This window comes from Macaca thibetana, chromosome 1 (assembly GCF_024542745.1).
Source record: "Macaca thibetana thibetana isolate TM-01 chromosome 1, ASM2454274v1, whole genome shotgun sequence".
NCBI classification, from domain to species: Eukaryota; Metazoa; Chordata; class Mammalia; order Primates; family Cercopithecidae; genus Macaca; species Macaca thibetana.
This window is the reverse complement of record NC_065578.1, coordinates 180,584,124-180,602,233: the sequence shown is the minus strand read 5'-3', so window position 1 is coordinate 180,602,233 and position 18,110 is coordinate 180,584,124. Positions and strand designations below refer to the sequence as shown.

General features: G+C 45.3%; 2 protein-coding genes across 7 annotated transcripts in view; both read right to left on the bottom strand.

Annotated features, from left to right (window-relative positions):
* The window catches only part of RGS8 (regulator of G protein signaling 8), a 42,912-nt gene extending 25,378 nt beyond the window's left edge, over positions 1–17,534 (bottom strand). Inside the window, exons 1-5 of one of the 6 annotated variants that reach the window (XM_050766571.1) lie at positions 17,301–17,515; positions 10,573–10,695; positions 5,748–5,861; positions 4,588–4,661; positions 2,547–2,675 (exon numbers count right to left, since the gene is read on the bottom strand). In XM_050766571.1, coding sequence (XP_050622528.1) covers positions 2,547–2,572 — 26 coding nt within the window. In that variant the 5' untranslated portion in view covers positions 2,573–2,675; positions 4,588–4,661; positions 5,748–5,861; positions 10,573–10,695; positions 17,301–17,515. Of the gene's footprint in view, positions 1–2,546; positions 2,676–4,587; positions 4,662–4,779; positions 4,939–5,605; positions 5,690–5,747; positions 5,862–10,572; positions 10,696–17,300 lie in introns of those variants that run through there. The other 5 variants (XM_050766556.1, XM_050766565.1, XM_050766575.1 and 2 more) reach the window with 5 other exon arrangements.
* The window catches only part of GLUL (glutamate-ammonia ligase), a 328,058-nt gene that overhangs the window by 296,963 nt on the left and 12,985 nt on the right, over positions 1–18,110 (bottom strand). The window lies entirely within an intron of this gene.

Sequence of the window (18,110 nt, the reverse complement as noted above, 5' to 3'; positions counted from 1 at the left end):
CTGCCCCCACCCTTCCCCAGGTGGTCTCTGAAGACTTCATGAACAGGAAGAGAACACCTAGAGAATCAATAACTACCTGAACAGTCATAGGTACCCTACGTGGCCCCCTAGAGGCTTAATGCTTTTTAAAGCTGACACGGCAAGTTGATGGTAAGTCAATGAAGGTCATTAGCTTGGAAGAATTTCTAAATTAGGATTCTCTGTAGGGAAAGAAAATACAGTGATAACAAAATAACAATCCACATTTTGCTTTTCCACAAGGAGGGCAAAGTAACAGCAGCAGCAGCAGCAGCAGCTCCTGATTGCAAAGACCCAGAAGGAGTACCCACACCAGGAGCAGAGGAATGTTTGCAAGGTGCAGGGTGCATATCAGAGTCTTAAGCACAAAGTAGAGGGCCTCAAGGCAGGTCAGTTCCAACTCAAGTTCTCCCCACTCATCCCACAAATCTAGCTATAGTCAACCCATAGGATTGATGCTTGCAGGGGGAGAAGAGTAATTGGTACAATCAGCAATTAAGAACCAATGTCCCCTTTGTCAGTTCTTATGCTTGCCTAACTAAGCTCATGTATTCCTATTTACATTTAGGCTTATCTCAATAAGCATAATTAAATTTTTAACATGTATGTTTACATTTCTCGTATGTTTTATTTCCCAAAGGACCCATATAATGACATCGGGCACTCAAATAGTTATCTCTTATAACAGATCCAGTGAGAAGTTACTCTAATGTCTCTTTCTGACTCCCAACATTAGCCTCCGTTTACCAGTTTACTTTTTTTATATGTTTAATTTTTTTTTTTAGAGACAAGGTCGTGCTATATTACCCAGGCTGGTCTCAAGCTCCTGACCTCAAGTGATCTTCCTGCCTCAGCCTCCTGAGTAGCCCAAGCCACCATGCCCAACTAGCCTCTGTTAACCTTTAATCAGAGGTTGACAAACTGTAGCCCTGAAAAGATGCCTGTCCATGTAAATAAAACTTTATTGGAACATGACAACACCATTTGTTTACAAATTGTCTAAAGCTGCTTTCAACTACAAGGGCAGAGCTGGGTTGTTGCAACACAGACCATACGGCCCACAAACCCGAAAATATTTACTCTCTAGCCCTTGACAGAATAAGTTTGCTGACCCCTGACCTTTAACTATGACAACTCCTTGTGTTGAGGGCAAAGGTAAGTGGGATGGGTTTAGTATAATCAAATCAGGACTTAAGAGTGACTTAGAAAAAGGAACTGCCGCTTGCACGTTCGCAACAATTTGCCACAGAAATAGTCCTAGAAGATGCCATTCTGCATGTTGAAAAGGAGTCATTCTGGCCTAGCTTTCTTTCCTCTTTTTCCTAGGGGTGGGAAGAGACCTTAGAGGTCATCCAATTCAATCTCTTTTACTTCAAATGGATTTTCATCTCTGGTAATTGTCTTCGTTCACAGAAATTTTATCCAAGAAATGTCTGCTGGGATGGTATTACATTTGGCAGGGATGGACAGCATTTGTATTCCACAGCACGTCTCTGAAGAGCCTCCTAGGGCTGGAACATCCAAGTTCCCAGAAATATCCTCTCTCCTGCAAAAAATTGGGCCTGCACGTCCCCTGCTCCCACCTTGAATCTCAGCCAGGCTGCTTTGTAAAGCCATCCATTTCATGGCATTTCCAAACATTGGCTACTGCTATTCTCTCTCCTGCAACAGCGGGCATCTTATGTGTCCACTCGTGCTTGCAAATTGCAGGGTGTCTGACAGCACGCCATGCGAGCAGCTGATGAAGGGCCCTCGAGTCATCACATTCCATGAATTCAAGTAAAGGTCCTGCTCAGGCTGCCCCATAGGCCAAAGCCCAACTTTCAGTGAGTTGGTTCATTCCTCGTGCCTCAGGATCATCAATCATAAAACACTCAGGTCACTGCCCTCAAAGAGCAATCAAGAGGACTTTTGAAAAATGGCAAATCCACGCAAGCCATTTAACAAGGTTTAGCAGGGGCCAGTGTAAAGGATGCTACTTGTTACCAAGACAACTGTGATTCTCCCAAATAGTTTGCAAAAATCTTCAACAAAATATTCTTTGGGACAAAATGGTTTTATTTTTCATCTTTCCAGCTCAGACCTCAATTATAATCTTCTTAGCTAGGTCTGAAATAATGTTAGAAGTAGAAGTCAAAGGTTAAGGATACTTTTTAAAAAATAACGAGGCTTTCCCTTGTCTGTCTCTTTTCTACAGCCCCTATCCAAGTAACTCACAGAGATCCCTAAATGGTTCCATACAAGCTCATGCACAGTCCCTCAGCCCACCCCATAAGTCACTGCCAAGCTGTCTCACCAGTCAATGGGAGGGCTTCAGCTAAGGCAGTTCCTACTTGCAAGGCCACAACATTGCAAGAGGCATACAGACAAGAACCGTGCAGTTCACACAGGAGGCCTATGGGGACAGATGCAATTAGACCACGCATGGGCTAAGGAGGCTTGGGCCAGGCTCAAATAGCAGAGGGGGTGACAAGGTGGAGAAAAGAGGAAAGGGTCAGGGGCAAGAAAACAGGCCATTGATTCATTACCTGCGTGGCATCAGTAAGGCCGCCATACAGGCATCCGCTTACGGTTAACCCTTGGGCTGGTTTGCAGGGACGTCAGGGCAGCAAATAAGACTGCGGGGCTCAGGAATTTACCCTTGCACGTCCTCTCACCTAAAATCAAAGAATCTGCTGTAAGAGGGGCCACCCTCTCTCATCTGACTGCGCTACATTTCCTCTCAGACAGGTTTCCGCCAGCGGAACACCTCCCCACACACATCCCCCCAGGCCCCACAAATGTCCACTTGTCCTTAGCGGGGGCGACAAACCAAGGATGGACAAGAACAAATTGTTGGTGGCTTCATGTTGTTGATTATTGGTTAGGAGTTCCTGATTCCCCAACCACTGGCCATCAAAAATAAAGTGGGACGTGTGCCTCAGGGGAGGCGTGGGCCTCGCAAACCAAAAATTACTGTTCTCTTTCTCTTACTAAAGTGGGGCCCAAGTGACCAGCCAGCGAGTTTGGAGGAGGGGGTCAGTACTTGCTCCAAAATAATCTGATTGGATGCTGCTCTGATTCTCGCCTCCCTCCAAGGGCACCTGTCCCAGGTGGGAGTGCGTGGAGACTCGGGAAAGTGGGAGTGGGAGGGAGGTTGGAGGAACTCCAAAAGAGGCTTGTCAGGCACCGTCGCCACACAGGCTTGCTCCTCTGCAGGGATCACAGGTGCAGGCTGAAGAAATGAATATGCAAGTCACCCTTTCTCGCCCATATGGAGCCTACATGACCTTCCTCAGTCTGGGGACTGGCCTACTCTTGACACAAAGCAGGAAGGACATGAGTGTGGGGAGACAGGGGTCATTGAGGTTGAAAGCTGATTGACTCACAGTCTTCCTCTCCTGAGGGTCCCATTCTCAGTGCTTCAAACCCTTTGTTCCTGCAGAAGACCTCTGATAGGAAGAAACACGTGAGGAGAGCAGCCTATCCATAAAGGGCTCCCCTGGGGAACTCTGACACCAAACATAGAACCCATTTTAAAAGAAACCTAATTTAGATAGATAAGACTCCTATGTCAGCTACACCATTTAAATTATTTTTATATTACCGTGACTATTTCACAAGCACTTTTTAAAAATAGCTTCTTTAATAATACTACAATTAATAAAATTAAAAGATTGCTTTGTGAAAACTAGAAAAAATAATTAGTTAGACTGTGTATGAGGGCCCATCGTCATGGATTGTGTTCCCTGGCTGCAGGGACATTTCCTTAATCTTTCTCCTAACCAGGCTTACACCTAGACCCCAGGAGTCATGAAGTCAAAGCTTTTGCAGCTGTGACGGTCCCTAGAAGTCATGTTTGGGGCACCTAGGCCTCTTGCTGTGGGATATGGCCTCAGGGGAAGGGGAAATCCATGCAGGGACCTTTATTATCCTAGAGCCAAGTGGAACCAGAGACGACTACCCACCTACATTGCAGGCAAGGTCATTTGGGGCAGGGGTTCACCCAGCCTTCTGTCCCCACCTTGTCTCTCTTCCCATCCCACTGCCAGCCCACACTAGCTTGCCCATGCTGTTCAGATGCCTGTCTCTCTCCTTCAAATCCTTCAAATCCAGCACTGCCCGAATTGCTGCTCAGACCCTCCACTACCCATTTGATGCGCTCAGCCACAGATGCCAGTAAATAAGAATCAGCAGGACACTCTGACCCAGCTGCCTTGCCCATCCCAGCACCTCAGGGCTTTTATCCCATTTGGCCCTGGACTTCTGAGAGTTAGAAGTTACCCAAAGCCCAGGAAGTTCAATGGTGTGATTGCCCGCACAGTGCATGTGCCCTCATAGATGGGCATCAAGTCACAGGTGCGTCTGGGGCAGACAGGACGAGACATAATGGGAAGAGGGGATACTCAAGAAAAAACAAAGGTTAAAAGCAAAGAGCAAAGATTTATAAAGAGGGGGAGAGAAACTAGAGCCTCTGCGGGAAGAAAGCAATCAATATGCATGAAGAGGCAAGTTAATTAAATATGGATAATGCAATCGGTGCACACAGACATCCCGGAGAAGAAAGAGAAAAGCAAAGGCAATACTCACTGTCTTTGGCCAGTCCTCATGGCCTGAGGGTCTTTGCCAACTGGGTGGTCAGAGAGGCTGCGGGTTAAGGCGCTCTGGGGAAAAAGTAGATCTTTCTTTTAGCAGTCAAATCCTCGGCGAGTGAAGGGCATGTGTGCATGAACACATAGGCGCGCACACACACATATACACACACAGGCATGCACAACACACCTCCCACCACTTGAGCCAGGCAGCAAGCGGCCCCGCTGAAAGCTCTTCTCTCTGCTTGTCACATCCAGTAAATACTGAAGCAGCCTACACCCAGCGGGCGGTGGCTCAGCTCCCGGGCACGGTCTGCACGCCCATCCTCATTGGCAGGATGCAGAAGGTGCCCCTGAGCCGAGCTCAGCCTCACTAACCTGAAGCTCCTCTGGTTGCAGCTCAGGGAGAAGTCCCCACAGCCCACAGCTGCCTCCCTCTGCACCCAGAGGCTGTGCGGGGGGCAGCAAAGAATAGGTATTAACTCTTTCCAGTCACCAGTGAGCTGAAAATCAAGTGTCCAGGGGGCCCTCTTCTAATGAGCCCTGCTGCTGGCTGAAGGTTGGCTGCTGCACTGGCAGTGGAGAGCGTAAAGATCTTGCCCCAGACAGCTGCTGACAGCAGGAGCCACTCCAAATCAAATCTCCTAATGAGTCAGGAGGAGGGGGGCTGTCTTGCTGGGTGTGATGTGATGTGATAAATGCAGAGAGCAAGAAAGCTACAGGGCAGGTCACACATCTAAATTCCACCCCCTTTCTCCAAATTTCTATTGTGCTGCACTACCAAGCCAAACCACACAGCCCTGAAATCGCCCTCTCTGCCACATCTCAGCTGTGCCCCTTACTCTACAGAGGCATTTCTCCCCCAGCTCATCTCCACTCCCACCCTAACCAGCACCAACCACACCACTCCCCACTTCTTAATGAGAAATTTCCACCTCCTCTGCCTTCCCAAACATGCATATTTCCAACTCTATGCTCCTGCCTCTCACCTGGTTTTTTCTACAGTAGAAACTCACCTCTCTCCCTCATCCATCACCTAGCAACTTCCCCCTACTTGCATTTGTTATGGAGTGAGACTTTTTCCTTTGTTCTGCCCGATCTGCACATGATCCCTATTTTTCTGTCTTTTCCATTTTTTTTTCTTCCAAACCTCCTTACCCACATGGGTCTTCACACTGCCTTCTTCAGTTCCAGAAGGAGGACTCTCTTCCTGCTTGCCCTAGTGTAGTGGGTCTCCAAGCATGGTCCCTGGACCAGCAGTGTCAGCATCACCTGAGAAGTATCAGAAATGCAAATGTTCAGGCCCCACCCCTAGACCTAGAGAATCAGAAACTCTGGGGACAGTAATCAGCCTTCCAGGTGACTCTGATGCATGCTAAAGTTTGCAAACCGCTGCCCTGGGAGAAAGCTTGTCTTCTCATTATGCTCTAGGTCCCTAAGGCTGAGTCTATACTCCCTTTCAGGAACTAGCTCTAAAGACACATAGCCTTAGCTGCAAACCATTTCTGAAACCCAGAAGGCAGCAGAAATCTCAACAGAAAGTGATGGCTTTATAATAATGGAAATGAATTCCATTTTTTCATCCTTTTTAAATGTATAAAGCATTTTCATGTATTGTCACTCAACAATCCTATGCCATCGTCACAGAGGGTAGTATTATTATTCCCATGTTACAGATGAAAAAACCGAGGCCAGAAAAGGTGATGTACCTTTATCAAAGTGACGCAACGTGCCAGAGGAGGCACAAGAACCAGAAATTAAGCTTTATGACTCTAACAGCAGAGCTCTTTCTACTATATCATACCAGGACCCAGTCTTTCTGGGCAGATCTATTGGTGCATAACCTGAATTCTCTCAGTGAAATGATTCTGCCGCAACTACTCACTGCCTGATGATAAGATGAAATAAACATTCTGATGCTGCCTCCACAGTGACTCATTGTCTCTTTCTGATATCGTCCACAGTGCCCCTCTATTAAAGAAAGGGAACTTTGTGTTATAAAATGAGAGGCAAAAGAAAAGTTTCTCATTTCTTATTACCCCTTTCTTGAACCCTGTTGCTAATTGGGGTTTAGAACTTCAGCAGAAAGAGAACCCTTCATTTCTGGACATTTTCTTGGTACACTGCACCATAAGAAACTGGTACACAGATAAACTGATGAATAAAAGCCCATTGATAAGCACTCCCCTAATTCAAGATATGTTTCTAGAATAAGGTGAATCCACATAGCTAATGTTTAATGAGCAGTTAGTATGTGCCAGACACTATGCCAAACATTGCTTTGAGTTATCGATTTAATTTTCAGAACAAATTTACAAAGCCAACACCTTTATCACCCCTCTTTTACAGATGGAGAAACAGAGACATGTCATTTAAAAGTGGCAGAGCTAGTATCTAGCACCAAACCTGATGCTTCCAGCCTCTGCTCTGCTCCTCACTTTAACACAAACGTAGTGCCATCATAGGACACTTCCTACCAGCACTAAAACAGTAGAACAAAGGTCTCCTCCAAATCTCTTACTGCCCAGGCCACTATCCAGGGGGTAAAGGCCCCAAGGAAAGAGAGCAGGGCTGCAAATGGGCCTGAGTCACAAGTGGAAGCTAATCAATATTAACCAGGCATCAGAATCTTCAATTAGCCTTTGGAGAAATAATATAGTCATAGGAAGTCAATAAGTCCAATGTTTAAAAAGAGCTATAGTAAACAAGAAAAATGTAAAAAAAGTAACAGGAATATAAAGAGCAGAAGGAAAAAAAGTGTGTGGACATGAATAATACAAGGAAACAGAACATTAAAACTAGTCCAAACTTTCTTTTTTTTTCTAACCAAAACACTCCTAAATGCCAAGGAGTAATCACAGAGGACCACAGTTTGAGAAGCACAGACCTAGTGCAGGCCCCTCTCCCAAGAGGACACCAGCATAATCTTCCAAAGAGGCCAGTGCATAATTTCAAGGAGAATTAAGCTGAACCTAAAGTTAAGCATTCTAGCATTGTCTTCTTTCCTGAAATAAATAAACAGAAAAGGCAAGCAGGGTTAAGTGCTCGTGAGAAAGGAATTCATCACCTTGGACTCTGTAGTCCCCAGGCTTAGAGCTCTGCCCCAGGAATGTAGAGCTCTGGGTTCTTTTCCGGCTACTGCTCCTGACTTGCTAGGTGGAGTTGGCACAGGACATCTCAACTGGCCACAACTCACGTCTCTTACAGGAACACAGTGATTGCAAGCCCCGCTCCTGCCTCTGGGCTGTCCTGCCCCCCTCTGCACTTCCCAGTCTATACTCACTTGCCTTGGGAAGCCCTGCCCTCTCCAGGCACCCACCACTCCTCTCCAGAATCAGTGCTTCAATCTTGCCTCTTCAGCTCTAGGCTGCTTTTCCAGAGGTTTGCTGGACAGCTCCTCACATCTCAGACCCTGCACGCTATACTGGCTCTAAATAGACCCTGCATGCCGTACTGTCTCTAAACAACTACCTTTCCACATCCTCCTTTCCTGCTGAGCTCCCTGTGTTTGCTTGTGGCATTACTCTGCCCAAGTCCCACAAGGGACCCTAACCGTAACCCTAACCCCAACAAGTACAGACATTTCTGGCTTCTTTTTCTCCATTCCCCTTCCTAAATTGGTTTTTAAATCTTGTCATATTTTTGAAATATTTCTCAACTTCATTCCCTCCCATCCATTGATGTTGACATATGAGAGGTTATTCAACCCCCAGCACCTGCACAACCCCTGCCCTCTCTTAAATAACTGATCTCCCTGCTGTTGTTTCTTTCTCTGTCTGCCCACAAACCTTGCCCACTACACTACTGCTGGAGTACCACTGAACAGATACCATAAAGTGGATCATCTGTGCAATCATCTTTGATGGGCCCCAAATCTAATATCCAAATGACTCCTTGTCCTGCCTGACAATGAGTTTGTCCCGTTTGCCTATCCCAGTTTTCTATCCCACACATACGCATGATTCCTCTGCTGTCCCTTCTGCCCAGAATGTCCCCACCCTTGATCTGCCTGTTAACTCTCAGCTTCTTCCCTAAACCTATTACCTCAAGCAAAAATTCTCCTTTCCAAACCTTTTTCAGAATTCTCCCAATCAGAAGGAACTCCCTCCATCCCAATAGCACCACCTTGCTGTAAGGCTCTCTGACAGCCCACATCACAGGCATAGTTTATTCTTGAGATTTATGTTTTATGATCTTCTCAATTGACTGTGTGCTCCAAAAAGACTCTTTTACTTACTGCCCTTACTATTAATTCTCATTGCCTTGCAGAGAGCAGGTGTTGAGTAAATGTTGGCTAAATTTGATTTCGAGTTCATGAAAAAAATCTGAAAAATCACAAGGATTCTTTATGGCAGAAACACGTTAGACTTCTGCAGCCTTCTGGTCAAGACTGAAGTCAACAGAATGCTAATAACACTCAGGGTCAGCTGCACAGGTACGTAAGGCATTTGCAAACTAACACAATAGCCGGGTCAGAGCAGGGTGGAATTCATCAAGAGCAGAAGGAGCACCTGGCATTGTCACACAGGCCATGAGAATGTAATTAAATTGAAGATAAAGGGAGCTTAAATCTGCAATATAATATTTTAAAAAGCCACGAGAGTGGAAGAGGAGGTTTATTGCCAAATGCCCCTGTGTGTTTATCTAACCAACATACCACCTAGGATAATACCACATTTAAAGCTTTTAATAAAACAGTCATTTGGATATTAGATTTGAATTCTGGTCAGCATGCTAAAGCTCTTCCGTAAATCTTTTAAAAGCAATTTCCACCTCGTAGCTTCCTAGTAACAGTAGAAACATGAATCAACATATGCTGCATTGATTTAGGGTTTCCATGGATACCGGAAGGACACAGGGAAGGGCAGGACAGAAGGAGGCCACTTGGCCCAAAATTCTACTTTAAAAAATGCATCTCGATCTCATTCCTCTGAGCATTAGCAGCCTCATTTCCTGTTCATCAGTTCAAGCATCCACATATTTAATTTGTAATAATGCTGCTCAGCTCCCCATAAGGAACATCAGAGGGGACATGGAGAAAAGTCAGCAGTTAAAGCTGTGTGCCCATGAGGTTTGCAAAGAAAACCAAGAAGTACAGGATTTGGAATCAGAAGAAAGGGCCTTTGGTACTAACTCTGCTATTAACTAGCTCCATGACACTAACTACTTCTACTAGCTCTGTGATCACCAACTAACATCACCAAGACATTTCAACTTCAATTTCCTCATCTGTAAAACACAAATTAACACACCTGCCCAGTCTATTTTTCAGGGTGATTATATGCAAAGAAATGAGAAAGTGTGTGGGGGAAATGCTCCGTAAATTCCAGTACATCACACCCTATTATTATATTTGAAGATGATTTTGGTTTCCCTTTAAATGGGATTTTGCCAGTGAGCAAGGAGATGAAAAAAAAAAAAAAATTCCTGATTTACTGCAGAGTAGACTGACTGGAAAAGAAAGTGTGGTGGATTTGACAGCCCTGAGCTTCAACCTCAACTCCATAATTTTCCAGATTAAGGGCAGATCCAGAATTGTGGGCAAACTACTCGCCCTCTCTGAGTATCATTTTTATCGTGGGTAAAATGAAGATAACAACAATAGCAATGTCATAGTCTTGTTATAAGGATTGAATTAAATAATGTAATGGAGTCTTCACCACAGTTCTTGACAAATGTCAAATAGCTGTTCTGTGTGAGCCACTTTTATCATTATTCGTAGTCTTTTCAACTATATTTTATCATCTGTAAAATGGGAATTAAATTTCCTGGTACTTCTTCATTTTACGTAGAGGATTACTTAGATGTCTGTTCAGCTATTTAATAAGCTGTTTGGGGAAAGGTGCTATATAAATAGAATGTCATTATTTAAAGATTCATTTGCCACCTGCTCACCAAGGTGAGACAAAAATGTATAAGATAGCACATCTGTAATGGTTCTCGAGCTGCTCAGTGGCTGGGGGGTTACGTAAGTCTCTGTTACCTTTCTCATTTCCTTTTGTTCCTCTTGAGCATTCATTGTCTCCTCACTGCTCACTGCAGGGTTTTCCTCTTGCCAGCCTCTTTTCTTTATTCACTATCTTTATACTCCCCCTTCTAAGTGTGTCTAGAAAGAAATTTCAAAGTTAAATTTTGGAGGCTTTGGTATTTAACCCTGCAATTCTTCCTTATATCTCCTAAAATGAAATGGTATAGCAACAGCAAGGAAAATGAAACAAAATCAGGAGACGTTAGAGGATTACACAGTGCTCCCTCGCAGACAATGGCCATCGGGGTTAAAAATAAAGCTTAAGAAACACCTCAGCCAAATATAATACATGGACTTTGTGTTGAACCCTGATTCAAATGTAAAATTTTAAAAATAATTCAGTGCAGTTGAGAAAATCTAAACACTGATTGGATATTTAATGGTATTAAGATATTATTGTTAATTTTTAGTGCAATTTTGATATTGAGGTTTTTTTAAGAGACCTTATCTTTTAGAGGTATACTCTGAAATATTATAGTTGAAATGATATGCTATCAGTGAACTACTTCAACATCATCTTGGGTGGGAGGCTGGGTGGTAGGTACTACCATCCAGGGACTCACTGTTCTGTTCTCCTGACTTGTGTATATTTGAAATTGTGTCTAGAATGTGTAGCTTTGGTAAAATAAGCCAGTAAAGTGCAACAATACTGAAATACAGAAGGAGGAGACTATTTGAATGGAACTTGATTTTCTGTACATTTTCCACTGTAAGTTTTTCTCACCTTGAATAAATCCATTTTAAGAAAAATCTATTATTTTATGCCTAAGGAGCAGGCGCTAAAATTCACAGAGGTTTAGAGTGGGTATAGCTCCTAGACATCACCTACAGAAACTAAACTTTGAAGACTTTGTCCAATGTCGCATTTCTTAGAGGCATGGCCAGGACTCTGACTCAGAGTTCCTGGGTGGAATCCAGCCACATCCTTTATTCCCACTGCTGAGCTGCCTATCTACACATGCAGAATCCAGGGCCATATGTTAACACTGGACAAGGAGACAAATGATGGCCTGTTTGCTCACCTCCCTAGCCTTTCTCTGTTCCTACTATGATAGCAACCTTAAACACTGAACTCAGGTTTTACAAATGACCTTTATAGTGAACAACTAGTTTCTGTGAGGGCAGCTGAAGGGCAAGAAGGTAGAGTGGAGAGAGAGAGCTCATGCAACACACACAACTCTTCACACCCTCACGACCTGATCTCCTTGTCCCATCAAGATAATCAAGGCCTCAGGTATGAAATACCTGGACCTCGTTTTGCTTCCTAACCCTTACTAATCTATCCATGTTACACACACTCTGACCCACTTCCAGCTGCTCTCAAATATGTCTATTTAAGGAGAATCCTTCCTCCTGTGGCCTTCTGCTTATCCTTTCCCATGGACCCTGCTTTATGAACTCTCTATCTTTATTTTCTCTTTCTCACATGTTATTCTGCACTTAACAATAACAATGTTCATCTCTTCTATTAAAAAAAAATTCCCTTTGGGAAACACGTTGGACGTTTCTCCTTTTATCAGCAAAACTGCTTGAAAGAGTCTCCTCTGCTTCCTCACTTCCTATCCCTGCTAGCTCCTTTTGCCATTTGGCTTCCATTCCCACCATTGCCCTAAAACACAGCTTCCATACTGTGAGGTCCAGTGGAAATGTTCCAGTACTTGTCTTTATGAACCTCTTTGCTGCCTTTGCCATGGTGGCCATTCATTTTTTGTACCCTCTCCTTTGACTTCCCAACATTACACTCCCCTGGCTGCCTGTCCCCTTGGTCTCCTTTGCTGGCTTCTCCTACTCCTCCTCTGTCCACTCCATAAACACCGTTATTTTCCTTCCTCTCTAATCTTAGCTTCCTGCTCCTCTCACTTTGCCTGCTACTTGGGCAATCTCATCCTTGCCCATAGTCCTAACTACATTGGGTATATTGACCATTTCTAAATATTTTTCTCCAACTCTAGCCCCTCTCCCAACATGTAGACACCAATAGCTCCCAGTCATGTAGACTCAGATAGCCCTTGGGTTGCTGAACGTACCCCTCAGATATCCTACAGGCCCAACAACTGCAAGTATATCTAAATAATGGACACATCATATTTCCATCTTTTCTTGGCCCATTTTATCTGCCACCCTCACCACGTCCACCTCCCACCCCACCCGCACCCCCTACACACACATACAAACCTTGGCTTCCTCTGGAATTGCTGATCTCAGTTTCTGGCACCACCATCTACTGAGTAACTCAAGCCAGAAATAGGAAAGTAATTACAGGCAACTCCCTTTCTCTCATCTCCTGTCGACAACCAATTACCAAATCATACTGATTAAATCTTTCATAGTTTTCAAATCTGTCTCCTTCCCTCCATCCCCGCTACCACTGCTCTGGCTCATGTCCTCATGGTCCTGGTTCGTGTCCTCACAGTCTCTGGTCTCCATGAGACAGCCTATTTTCTTAAATTCAGCTCCAATCTGCAGCCATAATCACCTGGTTAGTCACAAACATGACTGCATTTCCTTCTCCTCAAAATCTTTAAGCCCTTCTACTCTAGGGGTAAAGTTCCAGCTTAAGAAGGATCCTGACACACAAACTCCCCAAGGTCTGGCTACCTTGAGAGTCACCTACCACTCGCCTGGCTTGTCCTTCAGGCCCCAACAACTCTACACTTTCCGCAATCATGAGCACACATCACAGGGTTCCATGGCTTTGGTCCTCCTTTGTTTCATTTCCTCTGCCCAGAATGTCCTTGATCTGAGTGAGTCCTGCTCATCCTTAAGCTGCACTTCAGGATGACTCCTCCAAAAGCCTCACCTGAACACCTAAGTTCAGGAAGTGCCCTCTATGCTCCTATGGCTTCCAGGCACACTTCTCTATGTCAGCACCTGGCATAGCTAGGTACCTGCAACTGTCTTCCCCTAACCAGACCCTAAGTTCATCAAGGGCAGGGAGCATGGGTTCATTCATTCATTCACTCATTTAGTCATCTGACTAACATTTAAGTGTCTCCTATGTGCCAAGCAAGGTCCCAGGCATGGGTACATTATATTCCCTATGTACATTGCCTAGGTAAAAAATGTATTTTTCATCTCTACACCTCCAAAATGTAGCACAGTCCCTGGCAACAGGAAAAGGCTCAGTTAATGTATGTTGAGCTGACATAAGCCCCCCAGCAGGTAGGTGAGGAAACTATGTTTGGTGTAGGATGCTGGCCAACAGAGACAGTGTGGAGTCACAGTGTGGCACAGGCTCCAGGGTCAGCAACAAGGGTTCAAGCTCCAACTCTGCCCTGTATGGCAGGTTCTCTTTGGCTTAGGACCTTGCCTTCTCATCTCTGAAATCAGAATTACTAAGGCAATGCCCACTTCCTGTGTTACTGCAAGAATTCAGTGAAATATATAAGTAAACATTGGATGTAAATCACTTAGGCTTACAAAAACATTAAGTCACAGGGAGAACATCAGAGTTAGAGAAGGCAGAAGCCCCACACCCAGTGGGGAGAGGTGTGGAAGCTGCATGGACGGGACAGCAGGGCCAAAGGTGGAGAAGCAGAGGGATGTAGTTTTCAAAGCCATGGAGCTGAGAGGCAAGCATGAAGCCCTGCCACAGCTGAAATGTGGCTTTCCCTCCTATCTCTCAGTGCCAGGGTGCTGGTTATCAATCTCTTCCCCTTCTCAGATAGTAACAAAAGCTTTACCGTTTGCCATCAGAGTCTACAGCTGTGGGCAGAGAGCAGCTTCAGCACTCTCCCCCTCCTCTGAATATAAAATAAGCTCTTTCTAATCCTCCATTTTTAATGACTTCAGGCAATGGCTTTCATGTCCTCCCTCCCAGCTCCATTCTAGCCAGACACCTAGAATCACACAGCAAGGAGAATCCACAGCCATCAGACCCAGGAGTGGGGTTCAGCCACAGCAACAGCAGCAGGGAATAGTGGAGTGGAGCCTGGGACTCTGGGAACAGTTCTCCCACTGGTATCTGCTCCGAAATTCAGAGAACTGAGAACTGAGAGCACTCAGTGAGATGCCTTGCTTGCGGGCATGTGCTGGTGCACGTTAATGTCTGTGCTGGGGGCGGGAGGAGGGACGAGGGCTGTGTGGGTGGGTGCACTGTGATGCACAGAGATGCTGAGCAAATTCCCCCTGACACTTTTCCTTGAGAGACAAGGCCCTGGGAGGAATCTACCTTAAGTCACTTAGCTTTTCCAAGACCCTCTTCCTTCTAGAACCTTTTACAGATGAATTCAAAAGCCTTTGGGAAATTCCATACAGAGAACATTGACAAATTCCATGCAGAGAACACTGGCAAAGGTTCTGATGATGATGCTGATGTTTCTTGGACAGTAAAAAATACCTCCAGGCACAGAGGGGAAGCAAGGAAGCATTTCTGACATCTCTAGAAATGTAGTGTTTGGACAAAGAAGAAACCAGAAAGCACAGACAGCCTGGAATAGAATGGACAGGAAAATTGTTCTAAGCCATAAAGTCATTATATGTAACAAAACTTACATTTGTATAGCACAGTCACAAGTTGGTGTTGTGCTATACAAATGTGAGTTTTGTTACTTATAATCACAAGTCACAAGTTGGAGTTGGGATTGAGAAAGGAAGATGGAGAACAAAAAGGACATTTGAGGCTTAGCACCTGCTAACTAGGAAGAACAGGCAAATTTCTGCACCCTTGCTCCTGGCAAGAGTGGCGGGTTTAAAGGTTCTGAAGAATCTGTTAGAGAGTAAATGGGGATGATGATACAAGGACAGGTGCTTTCACTTCTTTGGCTAAACTTCATCGAGTTTTTTTTTTACCCCCCTTGAGCCTCAATTTGTTCTAGGAAGTTGGGAGAATTAAACAGCATCATGTAGGGCAAGCACCTAGTAAAGTTGTTCAGCACATCTTGACCACTGCGAGCTATCATTCCTTTCAGCCGATCCTCACAAGCTCCTTTGAAAGTGAGCCAGGCACTTGTTATCGCTCTCATTTTACAGATGAAGCTGCTCAGTGGCCCTGAGTGGAGGGCCTAGGGTAATTCACTTAATGGTCCTAGGAAGACTTAAACCCAGGACCTCCAGTATTTTTTCCACCCCAACTCTGCCTATTCAGCTCATGCTGCTGCTGACCCATGGCTGAGATCCACACTTGGAGGGGTTTTCTTAACAGAAAGATGAGTGTTTGGCTCAGCTGTCTATCCACACTCTTGCCCTGTCCTCTAAGAGCCCCTAGCAGTAGTGGCATGGCTGTTGTGACTAAGGAACCGTGTTCTCCAGGTCAGAGTTCACTGACCCATGGGAGAAAGACCTTCACCTAACTGGCATGTTTCATTCACCTGGACAAAGAATAAAAGCAAGTTTTCAGATCCCCTTGTGTGTTAGAAACTATGTGGAAAAAATTTTTAAACAAAGAAGAAGCTAAAAGGAGGTGATACCCAAGGGAGGCTTACCTTAGCCTGGCCATGGTGAGATGTGAGCCACACTACACGCTCTACTCCCCACTCACTCATCAACTTTCCAATCTAACACACACTTCTTTCAGGAAACCTGCTCTAAGAATGGGGGGAGAGCAAACAGTTAATAAAGACTAGTTTACAGGAGTGAACGCTCACCGGACTCTCATTCTCAAAATAATAATAGCCATCATCAGCGTAATACCATGTTGCATGTTCAGAGCTTTTAACTGTAAACAAGCACTACTATGATCTCATGAATACAGTTATCTCACTTCCACTTGCCAGCACCTCCTCCATTTTCCAGGAAAACTCTAAAGTTCTTCAACTCTATAGGAACATATAATCCAGAATTAACCCAGACTTCAGGATGGGGTAAGCTTGCCTTCATTATTTCATTAGATTGTAAGCACCCCAAGGTCAGGACCTACAAACACTTGCAAGCCAGGTTCTCAGTATGTAGTTCAACAATAGGTTGATATTGAGTCACCACTCTATCACAGAAAGAGAAGAGGAACCCTCCTCCCAGTGATCAAAAAAAAAAAAAAAAAAAAAAAAGTCACTAACTAGACAGTGCTGAGAAGGACCCATTTATCTGATGCCATGGACTCTTCAGTCCCTGTAGCAGGTAACTGTGCCCTCAACTCACTGCTTAGAAATTGGTGACCTCCAATTTTAATCTCCCTCCAACTCATTGTGATTGTGAGTTCTTCTGCATCGGAATGTGTCACCAACACTAGTCACCAGCAACACGAAAGACCTGCACATGTACTGGAAACAAAACAGATTCTGCGTGCAGCCAGACTGCTGTGCAAGCAACCCATTTAAGACAACAGCAGAAAAAGACATGAATGAAACTAAAAATAAAGAGACAGTGTTATCGTCCAGATATCAACCTACAATAATTTCAGAGCCCCCTAAGGGAGCTGAGAGAAGAAACAGGATCACCTTTGAACAGAAAGTAGGTTTTAGGGGACTTGAGGAGTTGGGGTTGAGGAAGGAGGATGGAGAACAAAAAGGACATTTGAGGCTTAGCACCTGCTAACTGGGAAGAACACATATTTCTACACCCTTGCTCCTGGCAGGGGTGGCGGGCTTAATAGCTCTGAGGAGTCAGAGAGTAAATGGGGACAACGACAGGAGGCCAGAACCTTTTCTGCCCTGCAATGTCCTGCACCTCTCAGCAAGACTTATAGCCCGGGCTGACCTGCCCAGGGACCCACTCAGGCCCTGCTGGAAGCAGCTGCTCTCTCTTACCTGCCTGGCGGTGGGCAGCGCAGCTGGGAAGGTGTGGCTGGTGCGGTCCCCAGCTGGGCATGGTTCGGTGACGCCCTGAGTGACAGTCAGCCACCTCCTCCTGGCACCTGGGAGAGGGTGGCAGAGGGCGGCCCACTTCACCCAGCACCCCTAGAATAGCGGCTGCAACATGCTGCTCCCGCCGGCTCCGCTCCTCTCCAGGCTCTGCATCTCATGAAAAGGGAAAGAGCGAGTGAGCGGCAGGGGAGGGGGTGGGGAAGTAGAGGGAGGGGAGAGGGGCACTCTGACAGATGATGCGCACTGCCACGCAGAGTCGGGGGAGGACCACAGACTCCAGCAGGATGGCACTGCCTGTGTAGCTCTCCCGCTCCCAGCTCACTCACGGGCAGCTGCCTCCGAGGGGCTGGTGGCTCTCCAGAATTCAGGGAGAGGCAGAGCTCAGAGGGGATGGCAGAGGGGGAGGTGAAGGAGGGAGAAGATCACCTGGGACACAAGGAAGTGAAGCAGGGTAGCTGGCTTGTGGGAGAAAAGATAACCTGCTTTTGCTCAAAAACATTCCAGGGTGAAAGTGGTTGCTTTATGAGAGATGGTGAAGGGGGAAAGATAAAGCCCCATATTCCTGGTCTGGCTTCAAGGTTGTTGCTCTCCTTTCATAACCAACAAGGCCACTTTTGATTAGGATTTCATCAATGGCTAAGGCAATTTATATCACGCACAGCTCCAACTTTCTCAAAGAGGCAAAAAAAAAAAAAAAAAAAAAAAGAGACATGAAAAAGTGTAATGCATGAAATGTTCTGTGTCATTTGTCAC